The sequence below is a fragment of the Aquila chrysaetos genome, chromosome 13 (genome assembly GCF_900496995.4).
Source record: "Aquila chrysaetos chrysaetos chromosome 13, bAquChr1.4, whole genome shotgun sequence".
NCBI lineage: Eukaryota > Metazoa > Chordata > Aves > Accipitriformes > Accipitridae > Aquila > Aquila chrysaetos.
The window spans coordinates 41284319-41301909 of NC_044016.1; the positions used below are offsets into that span (position 1 = coordinate 41284319).

Below are 17591 nucleotides of genomic sequence, written 5' to 3' on the forward strand. Positions count from 1 at the left end.
ATATTTGCTGGTTAATTTTTATATGGGCTTTTTATTTTAATTATAGCTCCACTACTCAACTATGATGGGTATTAGGATTATAGTGCTATTTTTGTCAGTATTAATCTGCACTAACATATTCTTTCAGCTATCTTTTATTCCACTCTTCCATTGCCCAGCAGGAGGGTATTACTGCAGCATACCTGCTAAAAAAGGTACAATTTTAAATCCCATTTTACCCCTTTTGATGCAACTTCTCCATCATTTACGAGCTCTGTTTCCAGGACCGGAAATTTCACCCCAAAATAACTTTTCTGTTCCAATATTACCCCTTTTTATTACCAAATGTGCCCACAAACTGGGATCAGTACTGTGAAGTGTTCTGCTTTGATACATAACAAAGAATTGGAATGGTCAGGATCACTGCACATTGTTTTTTCTGCTTTATGAAGCATCTACACCACCTTTAAAGTTAGGCAGAGATGTCAGCATTAACACCTTTAAAGAAAAATACAACTCCCTCAAGATTTGTTTTTAAAGTGGTTTGAGGTTTAATTAAAAAGCCACAGTAATGAGGCCGACTTTGCGTTAGGGCTGTAACATCCAAGATCACAGCTATATCAAAGAAAGTAAAGACGACACTGATACAAGCTATGATTTCCTGAGTTCAACCTGGAATGCTATCTCTGCTCCCACTTCCTTGAGATGGAGATTGTCAGAAACAGAAGCAATTTGCAAAGAGATCCTCTGTTCTTTAAGTCATGGTCTTAAAAAGGATGCCACTAGGGTAGGAGAACCTGTGATTAACAAAAAAGGCAAAAAATTAAGAAACTGACCAAAGAACACACAGGTCAGTGTGACAACATACTACTCATAGCAGCAGTATGAAGCAAGGGCCCTGCTTACACAGCTCACGTCCCTGTGCCCTGCTTTGCAGACATGAGCTCTGCAGGCCATCTCCAGAAAGCAAATCTGTGCTGGAAGGACACCTGAAGGTGTCCAACCAGGGAAAGACCAGAAAAGACCCCTCAAATCGCAGCATCTCATAGTAAGAGATAGTAGCAGGTCATCCTAACAGGATGGGACTGAAGCTTCACCCAGAAACCCTTGACATTACATTTTGGGTATGGCATAACACACTACCAACATGAAGAAACACTTTTAGAGGTTTCCCAGTATTGCCAGGTATCAAAGGGCCCTGCCTGTTGCCAAGAATCCAGTCTTGAAACCGAGCATTAGATCTGTTACTCACAAGCTTGCTTCGGTCTGGCGAAAGATTAATCACTGATACAGTCAAACAGCATTTTCTACACCCTCTGCTTTTTTAGAAAGCAGTAGGAGGTAGTCTGCTACTACAAAGCCTGCAGGCAAAGGGGCACTTCAGTTTTCCCTGAGCAAAGACACCAGACTCGCTGCAGCTAAACAGATAACTACAGGATCGCTAGCATGGCCTCCAGTATTTTCTTCCTTTTTCATGGTCACCTCCACCTAAGCAGCATACCAAAAGGTGAGCATGTTGGGCCTCAAACGTCTCCCTCTCTCTCTCTCTCCGGTGGTTTTATAGCTTTATGACTAACATACAAAATCTGCATAAAGAAAGAGGATTTTATTCTTGCCCCAGTGGAGTCAAATGGAGGTAGGTCGAGGATAACAAGATTAACAGACAGAGGGAGGCTTTCTGCAGCCTCATTTCACCCTCTCCAAATTGTAGTAGGATGTTGGTAAGCAACACAGAACTGTCTCACTGAAAAAGTGTGGCCCTGTGTCACCGCGTCACCGTCTGGCACAGGATTTCACCTGACTCAGCCTCTCACTTATAGGCACGACTGACATTGCCCACAGTCACTCCTGACACGTCTGTCTAACCTGTTCTTTAGCTACTCTACTTACACATTCTCCACATGCTCTTGAACAGTTAATTCCTGGGTGTTGTTACCTTACTGTCAGGAAGTCTCACCAAACTCTATTGACTTGATTTCAACCCCAGATTCTTACCCTATACACGACAGACATCAACAAGCTACTGCCAGCCTTTTCTCCACAACCTCCTGCATAGCTGGAGTATGCTATGCAGAGTGTCTTTTCCAGATTACCTAGCACAAAAAGACTAAAAAGACTTGAAACAGTGGCAGTTGTAATAATGTTCTCCTTTGTGTTTGTATTTTGCTGTTTTATTACTACATGTCAGACTGTTCATCATGACACTTGGAGTTTGGGATTTAATTAATGCCTTCGACTCACTCTCCCACCCAATTCCATAATCCTCTGGTTACATTAGGGTATTTACATGTTATTTTATATCCATATAAGCAAAGATTATTCACCCTCAAGTTGCATGCACAGAAAACATGTAGCCTATCCTAGAGGCACAAGCTTGCATCATGTCTCAGGAGTACCTGGACATAATTGGTATTTGTTTCCCACAATCCAGTCTACAAAATTAGGATGCTCTTTACCTAGGCTAAGCCATGTCAACAGCTTGCAAGCTCAAGCACAAAGTAGTGACAGGGTGTGCTCAGCCACCAGCTGAAACAGAACAGGCTCATACACAGAAACCCACAGCTCTAAGTGCTACCTGAATGACTTTCTGAAGGTGGCAATGAGAACAGAGGGGTGAAATGCAGGACACGCTGCACAGACAACAGAACAAGCAGTAGTCTCTGCGGAACCAGGAAGGCCTGAATACAGATCTCCTGGTCTTACTACACCCAAGTTCCTCTAACTCCAACCAACGTGCATGTTTGTGTGTGTGTACATGTGTGTTATAAACCAAGGAGTCCAGTTCTGAACAAGAACAAAACAAAAACCCTTATCCCCTGCCAACAGACTCTCCAGCTGAGAAAAGCAGATAATGGTAAACTAAACAGGTCTACTCTCAGCTGAGATTTTCTACCTCAAAGGAAATAACAAGCTTTACTTAGCTGTTTTTTGGGGGGTTTTTTTGGTTTGTTTGGGGGTTTTTTTGTTTTTTTAAGTCACGTGACTTATGCTAAAGCATAACAGTGCCAAGTTTAAGGGACTACTTCAATCTAAAATGCCTGCCCCAGCACCTCCTAGAGTAGTATTTAGAGCAACCTATTAAGATGAACTCTACGTATCAGGAATACAAACCACTGGTCTCCGCAGGATAGAAAGTTAGGGTCTCTGTACAGTACTGCAGGTGTTCTCCTTCAGCTCAAGGGCTCTAAAACAAAAAGATATGAGTCCTTATAGTCCATGCAGGCCTAATAGCTATGAGGCAAATGAGACCACAGAAAACAAAGTACCATGCTTCCTTTCACACACGGCAGCAGTCCCTGGGAAGCTCCCCATGCTCATTTCCAAGAGGAAAGATACAGCTCTCAATGGCTTACCTCCCCATATTCACCTGTGCAGGGAGTGAAACACCATTAAAACAAAACAAAAAATCAGTGTAGATTCTGGTTGGTTTACTGAGCTTTCAGTTGTGGGTTAGTCTGTTCCTTTGAGCTGCTTCCATTGCCCCTAAACAGCACTTTATAAGGCTTCACACTGGAGTGGAGATAGAACTGCTCTGGGAAATTTATCAAATCAGATCTTGAAACATCAACCGCCAATTAAATAGTCTGAACATTTAAGAGTTATCTGGAGGGCAAAGAATAAAAAGCAAACCACTAACTCCAGCTGAAAGAGCTTCATCTGTGTAAGCAGCAATGGTCACAGTCACTCAAATTTCGACCATGTTCTGATCATTTTAAGTGGCTGTAGGAGTGAATCAGAGCTTCAGAACTCCGGGGAAAGTAGATAGCACCTAGATAAAACATAAAGGACACCTAGTATTTCAAGACAGGAAATCTGAAATAGGCACAAATATCAGGAGAACTAGCTGAAACCTGCATCTCCCCAGATGAGATACTAAGCAGATGGAAAATTAGCAAAGCAGGTATATTTGCAACAAGATCAGGAATTGAACAGAGATCATACGCAAAAGAAGATTATAACAGTGACACAACTGTAAAAAGTCAAGAGAGCCCCGAGTTAAACTGAACTTACAGGAAATGCAGCTTTTCATTTCATAAATATTTCTATTGATACTTTAGCTAAAGAAACTATACAAGGAACATGGACACAGGTTGTGTGTCAAGCTATCCAAGGATTGCATCCTCCTGGCATAAGACAAACTCTCGAAGAATATTCAAACTTTGCTCGGCAGCAGCCCCATAAAATCACCAACTCGCCTTCCCTCCTTGCAGAGCAAGCATGTACACAACTCACTTCCTCCTAGCAGAGGCTGGGGCTTCACAGGTTTGGTCCTACTGCCAGAGGAAAGCAGTGTTAGGAAATCAAGGTAGATTCTGTGTTCCCCTGGTTCATATTCACATCGACACCAGTTCTGAGCAGAGCAGGTCATAAACTCACATTCAATCCTCCATTTCACACAGACAGCCTGTGGCAGAAAATTACACATGCAACCCTACAGCTCCAGAGGTCACAAGGTTTAGGCGTGAGGCTCTGCACTCTTCCACCAGTGATAACCGTTTTAAGCAGCAAGAAATCTCCACGCAGCTCACATGTGAGCTGGAAAGAATTTGGTCTCCACAAAGTAAATTTGCACATACGAGCAATATAGTTTCCATGTTCTATTGGCTTAAAAGAAGAGGAGCCTCCATTGCTGGCCAGCAACAGTCTGTTAGGCAGCTTCATGCTGAGCAAGTTCGCTGGGCACAGAAAGCCCAGGATCTGTGTCAGCTTTGTGCCGGATACAAAATGCAACTGCTGCACAACTGATTTAGTGGAAAGGGGGAAAGATAAAAAGGAAAAAAAAAACCAGCTACAAAGATATCTCCAGAGTCATGTGCATCCATTAGACAGCACACACCATCAAGGCAAAGGCTTGCATCCAATACTGCAAAAAAGCCCAAGGTGTGCAGGCAAAGCCCTGCTTTTTAGAACTCCTCTCACTACCAGCCGAAGAAAGCAGTAGCTCTCACAGCTCCAGCTGCAGCACTGCTTAAGCTCTAGTCTTTAAATACCACCAGACAAACTTTAATAGAACAGCTAGCATATCTAACAGAGCAAAGGACTTCTCCCCAGGTAAAAGAAAGGCTTAAGCTCACATAGAGCTCGTGGGTCAGATTCTCAGCAAGAGTAAAGCAGGGACATAGTTAGCCCTATGCAGATTTACCATAGCTGAGAATCCTAATGTGATTATCCAATATTACCAACATAATTACAGGGCCCTCGCTTAGTGTCATTGCTGCAATATCTAGGCCATGACAAGACAGATTTAGATTTACAGGCTCCACCCTCTTCTGGGCTCTTTTTAAATAGGCAGTACATCACAGTTAATGTTAGCGTGGCAGTCACGGCCACAAGTGCCTAAATTGTGCAAAATAATACAACCAGAAATGTCACCCCATACAGAATAGAAGCAAGGTCTTTACCTCTCCTACTTTTAGGATAGCAAGACTGGTTGGTTAGGGATTGTTGTGGGTTTGGGGGGTGAATATTTAGTTTATTAACTATCACACTCACAATTGCAAACAGCCACAAAATATTTATATAGTCACAGGCATTTTCACTGCATTGATGACATGGAAAAAGCTTAACTGCCTCTTCCTCACTTCTCCGGGTTTTATTTTGATAGGTCTGATTTAAAGTTGTTCAGCTTCATTTCTTTGCATTTTTCAGGACCCTGTCTCATTACAGGGCCCTGTCTCAGATCTTTAAGAGCCACTCCTCTGCCCTAGACAATACTCCTTCAATTCCCAGCCAGTTCCATGGAGAAAGTAAAAAAAGGAAGCTGTAAATTACAATATAGCAGAGAAAGGGAGAAAGAAAAAAAAAAAGGGGGGGGGGCAGGGGGACAGAAATTAATCTCTGCCATGCAACAGTGTATTAGAAGCCTAAAATAATCAGTGGGCAAGATTCATCCTGGGCATTAACTTTGCATTCCCTTTTCAAAAGCTCTAGTCCACGGGCAGCAACACCTTGTCACACTACCCATCCTCCAAGAACACAGTCAGAACACAGCCTGGACACCTTAATTTAGGGGTATTAAGTCTCACAGTATTTGTGACAGCAATTTCATAACAAATAACAGCTCACTAAAGGCTATGGAACTGTACTGGCCTTCACAGCAGGAAGCACGTTTAGATGTTCACGTGGGTAGATTTGCTAGGCATGTGCTCTGCTTTACAGTCTTCTGCATCCACTCAATTCCTCCCTGACAGGCAGACTTGGAAACCCAAAGCTGATGGAGCAGTATTTTATTACTGTGCAGCAAGATACACTGCCTCCAAGTAGATTACTTGGCAAAGCAGACTCAGTCTCTCTCTATTGTGACAATTTTAGTCCTTGAACTTCCACTATAAGACTGAAAAAAAAAAATTAATGGGTCATGAATAACTCACAGCTTAAAAAAAAAGAAAATCATTTATTTAGTTATCAATCAGCCCTCTAAAAAGCACATTTCAGCTGCTATTATTCCAAGCAGCTGCTAATAGCATCTGAGACCTCGTTCATCTTCAAGTGAAATTAGCAATGGCATAAACATGCTGCAGAGCATGACTGTTTTTGAGTGAACATGACTGGAACTGCAAAGCCAGCAAGAACCTGCAGCAACTGCATGCAGCTGAAAAGCTTTACTGGAAAGGCAAGAAAGCAGTGAATCATGTCGACTGGATAGGAGAGAAAAAATGAAACTAGTTGAGCAGAGAGCAGGTTGTAGCTGGAGGTGTAGAGGAAGGAGAAAGCAATACTCAGCTGGCCAGGCCTGGGACTGGTTTTTAACTGGACTTGCTTGCAAGGGCCAGCCAGAGCGGGCTTACTGGAGACCTTAAGTGCTATGGTAACAGCAAACTCCATTTGGGAAGCAATTATGCAAGGATCCAAAGAGAGCTCATGGCAACAGACAAGTCAGACATTTAGGAATTTTGATTACTATGGTAGCACCCAGACATCCCTGAGCAAAGCAGCATGAAAAACACAAGAGAAACCCTAATACATACATTCTAGGAGGAGGTCAAGCTCACAGCTAACATGATACTCTAAGAGCTTCACAACAGTGTATGGAGGTTTGTTTCAAACAAGTTTCTTCTGCCTAAACCCAGGAATCCAGATATCAACCTTTCCAGGTCTCCCATATAACCACAGATATACTCTTGAGCCACAGAAGCGCCATCTCACTGAGTAACAGGAAAACACAACTTAAGGACTACATAATATTCCCCTAGAAGTGTATATGCTAATCGAACCCTGAAGACAGCAATGAACTTTTCAACTCCTCAGTACATGCCAAGCATGGCGAGAGGTATCTACTATCCCACCAGGCAGCTCTCGGGGAATTCAAACCACTAGGTACAGTCAGGAGCACACAGTATCCATCACTCAGCACAGGGCCAGCGGAGGGTGGCAGAAACCAGCCCTACGTGAAGCACAGCTTTGAGTTTTTCTACATATACACAGGTGAGGAAGGAGATATGAATAGACATGTGCCTGCCTGTTCATTTATCAGATGTCCAGAAACAGGAAAGGGTTGCAGGGGTCCAGAACCTGTAGTCTTGTGACTGTCACTCACAAGCCCCATAATTATTAGGGATTTAATTCATCAGCTCAAATGAACTTACATAAGTGCTTGAGAACCCCAACTTACACAAAATATATCAATATATGCATTTCTAGCCTGCTTGGTAGCAGGAAAAGAAAGGTACAACCTATATGATTCTTATGTTGTTAAGTTTAAAACAAAAGCAAAAGGTAGAATACCACCATCTGTCCCACTCCAAAAATAGCATCATTTTAAATTTTAAAAAATCCAATACATGTTTAATCCTGTCACATGTTCTGTTGAATGCTGTGTGAGCAAGGTTGAGTTTGTGTGTTTCCTGTGGTCTCTCAATAACATCAGATCTTTAGAAGATACTGTGTTAATTATCATGTCATGATCAGCTGTAAGATTACAGCTGCTTGCACCTACTGATGTGTCTTTCTGAATATGTCTCCTAAGGCAGCAGCACACGAGCATATTTTGGTACCAAACGCAAATGTTGAGCCTCAGCAGGCACAGGCGAGGGCAGCCAGGCACCTCCCAGGAGTATGGGCAGTCTTTGTTCTGTGTTTGCATTATGTGACACAGGGCCCTAGTCCATAATAAAAGTTCCTCAATACTATGGTGACATGAATATTAATGACACTGTGGTTAAAACACCAGACAAGGAGTTACATTTGCATTTAATACAAGGCTTAATCACTGCTTTCCTACATAGCCCTTATCAAATCGCTACATCTTCACGTGCTTCAGTTTCTCATTTGTAAAATAATTTGATAAGCCTTTCTTCCACCATCTGTTTGTCTACTTTGCAGAGAGCAGAAGGGGAACAACCACGTACAGAACCACAAGTTGTACGACACCTAGTACACAGGGGTCTTTGTGGTCGCTGAAGGGCAGCAACAGCACAACAGTTCAAACTACAACTGGTAATCAGGTATAGAAACAGAAGGGAAAACTCATATTCACACAGCTAAGTACATCTTCTAACTCAAAAGCAACAGGTAAAGACCAAAAGACAGGCTCTGACTTTCAGCAGAATTTTTCTTGCCAGAAATATTCACTCAAGTCACCCCAGGACAGTCTGACCCAAGTCTGTACTGCCCCTTCCCTTTCTCTCTGCCATACTGTCCCTCCTTCACCTTTTGCCACCCCACAATCCAAACATCAGTGCTCTGCAATGCACTTATTTCCTTACAAACATAATCAATAAAAAAAAAAAAAAGAACATAAGAACCAGCAGGATCTTACCAGTTGACAACTGGGGCTGGCTTCTTGTGTCATCTTACATCTGCTGACTTGTGAAAGGACCGTAATGAATATGCAGCTACCAAAGAGCTTAAGTCAGAACACACTCAACATTGCAAGCAGCGCTTGCTGAAATCCCCAGGGAATACTCAGTGCACATCAGCTAGCATCCCCATCACCTGCTCCCAAACAGTCACGAGCATCCTGCTGACAATACCTGCACTGCAAGGGGGAAATAAGGAATAGAGACATGGGATGAGTTTAGCAGGTACCTCTTCTGTAAGTCGCCTAACAGGACATTTGCAGAACTCTACTCAAAGCAACAGGGATCCTTCAAAGAGAAAACCTTTCCATTCCAGCCACTGAGCCATCCTAATGTATTTATCTCTGCTTATCTCCTGTCCTTAACCCAGCTCTCTCCCCAAAGAGACATGGCACTGCCTCTTCCCTCCAGCCAATGCACTCCCGCCTATTTGTGTTGAATCCCAGAGGGATGGTTATTCCGTGTTATTCAACTACACACCACACATATGCCTGCCTAACAAGAGGTGCTACGGTATCTGGGTAAAAAAAGAAAGGCAGGTGTGTCAGCGCATGAGTATATGCACGCACACAGGTGCTTTCACAGATCCTTCTCCCAACTTAAAGGATTATTTTCTTTAAGAATTTCACCGTATCTTTCATGCCACCAATCATTTGCATAGCCCCTGGTATTATACACTTCTTGCCAAAGGTCCTGAAGAGAGTTATTAGACCAGAGCCCAAGGATCAACAGCAGCCACAAATATCTTCATGTGAACACACTGCAGTCATAAGGCAAGGATTTCCTATCGATCCAGCTCACTCCTCCAAAGCAGCAGCTAAACGCTGGAGAGAAGGTCTTTATTTCTGAAGCATTTCCCAAGTCAGAAGCAATTAATCCTTCAGAGGCTCATGACAGGTAACTAAAGTATCACTGACTTAGCAGGTAGGTTGTGCAGGCAAGGCACATAAAGCAATAGGACTGCACTTCTGTGCTCCTCTCACATCAGCCCTGATTATTTGTGTTCATTTTAAGTATTTTAAAACACTTTGAAAGTCTGTGTTTTATATCACTCTCACTCCCGCAGCATCTGAATAGCTTCTTCCATGTACAATCCAAGACAGCAGTAACGTCACAAAAACAGGTAAACCACATGAAACCAAGGGTTCCTCTTGCTTGCTATGGTGCTTTGAACAGAAACTGATGTTCAGGGAAAGACCACACGAACCAGGCCACACCGTGCTTCTCATGAAGCATTCTGCACTTCTTTAAGAGACAAGCTCCGAGTTTATTTTACTGCTGTCATTAGAGTTGTGCACCAAAAGCATGTCAAGCTTGCAAGCATCATTTAGCTTACAGAAGAAGATACAAGCTAAGATACCATCTGAATAACAGCTGTGCATTTACATAGTTTCAGAAGACCATGTATTTTACTATCACACCCTCGAGAACAGCATGCCAGACTGCTTTTTAAGTTCACACAGGCACATTTTGGGGTCACCTCCCTATTACAGCCCTACGAACACCAAATACAAAGTAAAACCAGCATGTCCTAACAGTGAATGAATGAAGATCAGATCTACCTGTCCTCATCACAGCACCAGCCAACTTCCAGCTCAACTGCGGGGTGGATGTACATGCACACATACATCTCTGCTTGGGGAACTCGGCTGCTGATGGCTTTTTTTATTTTTCATCTATGAGATCACCCGTCACTGGTACGTAATTTGTTTCTGCAAAATCATGAAGCAAACCAGATGCTATGAGTATCTTGTTCCAAAAAAGTCTTTAATCCAATCCTGTGACACATGGCCCGGGGTCCTGATGTCAGCATGGGTTCTGCCACAGAGCAAGCGTAAATTTATGCCCAAATCACATGTGCGCCAAGAGCACACCCATTTAAAACACACAGAGGCAGCATTTGAGAGAAAACACAGACTGCAATTAAACCACTCAATCTGGAAGGCCAGAGATCAATTCCTGACTTGGCCGCACATACTCTGCATTGCTTCACCTTCATATCTCAGTATATTATTTCCCAGCAGCCCTAAAAGGAACGGAAGGACATTTTCGTAGGCAGTGCCAGGGCTCAGATACTCTGGCAACAGGGTAGTGAGAGCTCCTCATGTTAGAGGAGCTGCAGCAGCTCTCCTCTGCTTTCATTCTACTGCATCATACTGTAGGCAGCTAACAATAACCTTCATTTCATTTAGTGGCAATTCCCGGACCTCCTACAAAAGGAGAAGAGGAAAGTTTCCATAATGATAAAAAGCCACAAATGAGAGAGAACTACCTGGCAACTGTGTTTCACTCAAGCCTTTCCAAATCTTTTCCTTGTGCTTGTAAATCACTGTCAGTATTGTTCCTACATTCAAAAAAAGTACAGCAGCCAGTATCTGATTTAAGGAGGTATGTTTCCAATACAATACCACCACAAGGACATCCTGCGCTTCCCCCCCATCCAAGAAGGCAAGCATCCTTTCCTGGGAAACTTATTTATTCAGTTACCTCTCGTTATCAGGGGACAACTCCTCTGTAAACTGGGTTTGCTTATGGCATGTTTCTCCTCAGAGACTTCCTGTCTCCTTCCACATGTGAAACACTAGTTAACACTTACTTAGTACAAATAAAGGCAAATTGGTTGTGACTTTCCAGAAAAGCAGCAGCAAGCCCTGCAGCTGGCAAGGTGCTGTTCCAACAGGCACAGCCTCAGTCTGCCCAAATCACTATTTTCACTGAAAAAAGTCACCTTCAAAGGAAGCAGCTTCCAGTCTCAATGCAAGTGTGCAGCACCTAGTCAGTTCTGACCCCTTATTAGCCATGATTGATGCAGGTGGGTGAGCTTAGAAGACAGCAAGTGCTAAACCCAAAGGGGATTCCAGCTTGTCTTCAGCACATTTATAACTTACCACCTGCTCTCTTCAACTGCTGACAAGCTCCTTTACAAAGGGGAGAAGGCCCATGACAGTAACATTATGGTTGTTCCCCTTAGATCCAAAACGTCCTTGCTGGTGTTGCAACCAGAGGTTAGTTACCTGTTCACACATAACTAACTACTAGAACACTTCTGCAAGACCTGAGCTGGATAGTTAAACCCTGTATTTTCCTCAGCCAGAAACCCAAAACTAAGCTTTCTTATACTAAGTAACTGACAACTTCGTAAGCCTGTTGCAGGACTGCTTGAATTAGAAACTACTTTGTTTTAACATGGAGGGCTCTTTCCTAGGAAGATGACTGCAGAAAACTTCCTTTCATGACCGCACTGGACTAACACTGCCATTAAATATGCTTTTAGGTCATATAGCTGTTACGTAAGAAACTAGCCACCCCCATGTACAATCCCAGACTCATTCTCTGACATGTTGCGTAAAGCTTACAAGTGAGGCTAAGATGACAAGAGTCTCTGGGCTATACAACTTATTACACAGTTAAATCCACTAACACCTTCTTTTCCTTCCTGATTACATCTAGGGACATGGCACACACTCTGCCTCAGCAAAATCTGTGCTGCTAAAAGCACCAAAGCACTTGGGATACCTCAACATTTTCCAAATAACACTCAGTTGGGATTCTTCACCAGTTTGCCTGGCTTGTACACTCAAAAAAACAGACTACTAAAACAGAGAGGAGCCAATATCCTACCTAGCAGTGCAGAGCACACTGTACATGCCCTGCCTCACAAGGTACACAGGAAAAGCAAGGGGGGAGGGAGGGGGGGGTGGGCAGGGAAATCACATGTCCCATTCCAAGAGGAGAAATAGTTTAACTCCTAATCCAAATGTCACTGGTCAGCTGATTACCAGCTGGCACTTGGCAGAAGCTAGAAGTCAGTAACTGACAAAATACATTTCAAAGTGGTGTCTTGAACCCAACCACACTGGAATTGGGTTGAGGATCATGTAAATCTGCAAAATTTACCTCAGGTGGGGTTTGTTTTAAGGCGAAGTTGTTTCAGAAGAAGCTCACGTGTAAGTTTAGGGACTTCAGGTTATGGTGCTGCACACTCTAGGGAAAGAAAGCGCTGAGGGTAAGCCAGGCAGGGGTCAGCAGAAGTCCTCTGCAATTAGCCCAGCCACACATTTAGGCAGCTCAAGGGACCACCTTCCCCCACTGGGCACAGGTTGTGCATTCACAGCCTTACCAAGCTCTTCATGCATGCATTGGCCTGCAGGTCTGCTAAAGAAAATCATGATGAAACCTTCCCGCAACATCTGTCTTTTCAAAACGGAGTAAAAAACATAGCTGGCCAATTTAAGCTGATTTTGCATTGTTTTATAATGTCTACCATTAAATACTTTGAAATATACATTAGCTAGCAGCACACACAGAGGCAGGTATCTGAAAAAATTTTCAGTGAAATATCTGACAATTATTAAACCTGAATCCCCTAACTTACACATTTTAAGGGGAAAAGACTACAAGTAGCACCTTCAGAAAAATACTACTAATGGAAAAAGTGACTTTTCACAGACCTGAAGAAGCACAGCCTGTATCTTTTGCTAGAAATAGACCAAGACAAGCAAAATCCTAGCTCAAACACACACCCCATCAACGCTGACGTACCTTAGATCGATTCAGCACTCTCTTACAATATTGCAGGTACACAGAGTAACACAAAACATAGCCCCCTGAAAACTGGACACTGGGGCTATCCCCACCTTGTCAGCTTTAGCTCAGGGGAGCACATGTAGCTTGTGGTACTTTGCCACACTGGCACATCCCACAAACTCCTTAGCAAATTTCTGCTTTCTGGCAACATGCTTCTCAATGTTTCTGCTGCTCTGGTCCTCATCAGAGGGACACCGTCCTCCTTATAGCTCCAGGGTGAGGTTTTGGGGTGGGGTTTTTTTTGTTGTTTTTTTTTTTTCCCTACACACAGGCAGAAACAAAAAGCAGCATCCAATTTGATCACACTGTTTTGGTTTCTTTCCATAAACAAAACAGTAAGATAGTAGCCTGACTCACCCACACACTCAAATGCCTCCTGGGCATTCACCTCAGCTCCGGGAAACACCAGTCACCTTAAAGTCAGTAACGACCCCCGCTCAGCCCATACTGGAACACTACGATGATGCCACCGACTTTAACCCTGGCCTTGCAGAACTCCAAGGCCAGCAGTGCTGACCTCCCACAGCAGTTAATCCTCATGCAAACTTTGTGGGGAATTTTTCAAGAGATTATTTGTGCTATTATATGGATTAGAGCAAGATGACTACAAAGACCCAACTAAGAATCAATCACCTATTGCCATATACTGTTTGTAAAACAAACAAACAAAAAAAACCCCCACCTGATTCACTGGTATTATAGCACCACAGACAAACAACCATTCAAGTTCCTTCTATATTATTCCCATCTACTTCCTTCCAAAAGGAAGACACGTTCCTCCTTGCCCAGGAAAGCAAGTATCCAGACACAACTATTTTTAAGGGGGTGGGGGGCGTACCTAACCGCAGCAGATATTTTGGGGGATCTACGCAAGAGACTGTGAGCACGTGGAGACATCTGCCATCTGGCACACTTCACAGCGCCTGCATTAAGGACTCCCATCCTGGGCCAGGGAGCAGTCATCTTCAGCAGGGTTGCTCAGCAGAATTGAGTGACCAGTCACAGCTTTGACAACCAGAGGTAAATCCCAACACTTTAATTCAAAAACTTCTGCTTGAACCAGTTCCTCAGGCTTGCAACTCAAGTATCCCCACACACCATCCATCATCATTTCAGAGACTCTTTCTTTTAAACCACTCTTACATCTCCTTCATTTTTCTAGGCTTCACATGCTGCACCAAAACACAGGCCTTTCCTCTCCCTTCTAAAGCAACAGGGACGAGAGATGTTTCTTTCCCAGACAGGATACTCCTCCTCCTCCTCCAAAGCGTTTCACAGGGGACTTTTCCTTTTAGCAGAAATAGCCAAGACTTCATAAGTTGCCTTTTCAACACTGCTGAACCACCAAAATTCACTGCAGATACAAAAAGTTTTCCAGCTGAGGACTCGGACATCAGTAGTGCAGGGACCAGGTTGCCAGAGAGCTCCCCAGGTCTCCAGCCAAGTCAATTAAAAAATGCTGTTTACCAGCACTTGGGGAGTACACACAGCTACACCAAAAGGCCACAGGTATGCAAAGCTGCAGTGCTTCTGACCCACATTGACACCCCAGATGACCTACCCTTCCTATAAAGGAAATGGCATTTTCACCCCTCTGTTCCCATCAAAAGGTGACAACCTGCAAACCTACAAGCCACCTTACTCTTGTCCCTTTGGAGACTTCACTCACCATGCAGAGGGATTTCAGACTGCCCGCACCAGGAGACTAACTGTGAGGAAAACACCTGCATAGCACATTTCACCAAAAGAACTTCCTTTGCCTTATAGCATGGGCAGGAAGAGAACACAGCACCCATTTTACAGGCCTCCTGCACCTCACTTGGCCTGTGCGTGCCGATCTAAGAGTTGTAGCCAACCCTAGGCAATGCTCCATCCCAGAGGCCAGTCAAGAAACCAGGAGTCACCGGCAAAAGCCCCCACAAGCAGCAGATCCTCCAGGACAGCAAGGTGCGGAGGGGAAGCACTTCTCCTGCACAATCTGTGCTACCACCTCCCACCTTTGGTGGCTGTAGCTTAGGCCTGCCAAGCAGGAGAGAGCCCAGTGACACACAGGCTCGCTTCCTGGTGCTGTCAGCACCGGGGCAGAACCTGCCAACAGATTATTCATCAGCAAAAAAAGCCTCTGTTTTCCCATGTTACCAGGATGAGGCCAACCTGCATTAAAAAAAGACTGTGACAGCTTCTCACATTTAGTTCATATAGTTCCTAAGCTTCTAGGGCCAAAAGGGCCTTAGAAATATCAGCCAAGGCAAACCGATATTGCAAATTTCGAGTCAGGAAAAAAATCACTATAGTGACTAGCTGAAGGACTGTTTTCAGTGCTCCTCTCAGCTCAGCATGCAGCAGAACATATCAGAAACCATGTCTGAAAGATGATCACAGATCTATTTTCTTGTACACTGTGGTGACTTTTTACAAACCTGAACGCACACAGCGTACAGAGTCCCTTTTCCATTTTAGGGTTCTTTCTGTAGAAGCCAACACAGGTCCTCCCACTCAGCTCTCATACAGCAGCTACCCTCTCCTTCGCAATTACAAGATCAAAACAAAACACTGTTTTGACTGAAATTGCAAAGGATGCTGCAAAGGAGAGGGACCAGGAGCAGGTCTAAGGAGGCCAACACCTCTCTGAAGGTCGAGGCTAAGGTTACCAGCCAGAGCCACTCATAAGGTTCCTTATAGCCCAAAATGAAATGTAAAATGATAGTTAAAGCAGCAGTACTGGTTACAATTAAAAAAAATACCACCAGCAGCTTGCTGCACTGCAAGGACTGTACATGTAAAGAGTTTTATAATCCCTACTGTTCATTTTTAGTTCTTTTAACTGTTTTATTTTGAAAAAATGCAATTGGGATTACTGCTTCCCCTGCAAAGCCAGAAATCCCTCATCCCAGATCACAGCTTGCTCTACTCAGACTACCTATGTGCATGACATAGCTACAAGAAGTTTACTCCAGTGTTTTATTCCTCTCTGCTTAGTGTAGGAAAGGAGGCAACCAGCTGAAGAAAGTTAGAGTGAAGGCCACTGCCTTCTTTATTTACAGCACCTTGCTCTGCAGCCAAACATTTGACAATTTTGGGTTTGTTTTGTTTTGTTTTTTTTTTAAATTCCCAGTTTAGGGAAGGTGGGAAACAATTACCTTTTGAAATCCCCTCAATTTGTAAAGCCTTTAAAAAAAAAAAAACAAACCCAAACCAAATCCAGCAAACCCACACTACACACGGGAAGACCAGAAATGTCAGCTTGCAGATGCCACCGGATTGCAAGTCCGTCAAGGACAATGAAATATTGGGGGAGCTAGGGATAGAGGGAGAGGGCAGGGGAAAGGCCAAAGCCTCCCTTTCCAGTTTTGTGAGGGAAAGGAGGAGGGAAAAGAAGCAAAGGCAGAGCACTCCGCAAAAGGGACTGGGGGTCTTACCTTCCGCCAGCACCTCGTCCACCGTCACCTGGTACCGGCCGATGCTGAACACCCTGCCGATGTACCCGCTGCCCGGGCCACTGCTGCCACCGCCACCGCCACTGGTGCCCGATCCGGGGCCAGAGCCACCCTGCTCCCGACGCGAGTCGAAAAACTTCTTCATTTCTCAGGCGACAGCAGCTGCCTGGTTATGGGGGCGACGCTATTTTTAAGGTCCCAAGCCCCTCTCCTTGTTCCTCCTGCAGCCCGGCCGAGGCCGGCGAGGGGGGACCCGGGGCCGCTCGCCTTGTGGGGGCCAAGCAGAGCAGGCGCGCTGTCCTCCGGGGGATTCACACCTGCAAAACCACAGGGGAGGGGGGGATAACGGGAGGGGAAAGGCGGTTACCCCCACGGCACGGCCTGGGCCACCGCAGCCCCCTCAGGGGAAGCCCTGACTGACAGGGCCCCCCGCCCGGTACCTCTCTGCGGGCGGGGGGTGCCTCCATGCACCCCCGCAGCGGCGCCCAGGGCCGGCCCGCCTGCCTGCCGCAGCCCCTCCGGCTGACCCGCGGCGGGTCACGGCGGAGACCGCCTGCCGGCAGGGCCCGGGGCCCGCATCGCTGCCTGGCGGAGCTCCCGGCGGCCACCGAGCCCGTCAGGGACCGACCCCGCCACCGCTACCGCCACCCCCCGCCGGCCCCATCCGACCAGGAAATGGGCTGTCACAGGAAGTCCCGGCTGCCGGCGGGAGCACCGCCCCCGCCAGCACGGAGGGCTCGGCTCGGCCCCGCCGCCCCGGGATGCCCCCCGCCCCCCCCACCGGCGGAAC

The 17591-nt window shown here is 45.1% G+C and overlaps 1 protein-coding gene across 9 annotated transcripts in view; it reads right to left on the minus strand.

The window, feature by feature from the left end:
* Window positions 1-17591, minus strand: part of AAK1 (AP2 associated kinase 1) — an 87613-nt gene extending 70022 nt beyond the window's left edge. For 3 of the 9 annotated variants that reach the window (XM_041128259.1, XM_041128258.1, XM_041128257.1), the window contains exons 1-2: window positions 17242-17591; window positions 16784-17118 (exon numbers count right to left, since the gene is read on the minus strand). In XM_041128259.1, the coding sequence (XP_040984193.1) occupies window positions 16784-16946 (163 nt within the window). In that variant the 5' untranslated portion in view covers window positions 16947-17118; window positions 17242-17591. The remainder of the gene's footprint in view (window positions 1-16783; window positions 17119-17241) is intronic. The other 6 variants (XM_030034440.2, XM_030034439.2, XM_030034443.1 and 3 more) reach the window with 3 other exon arrangements.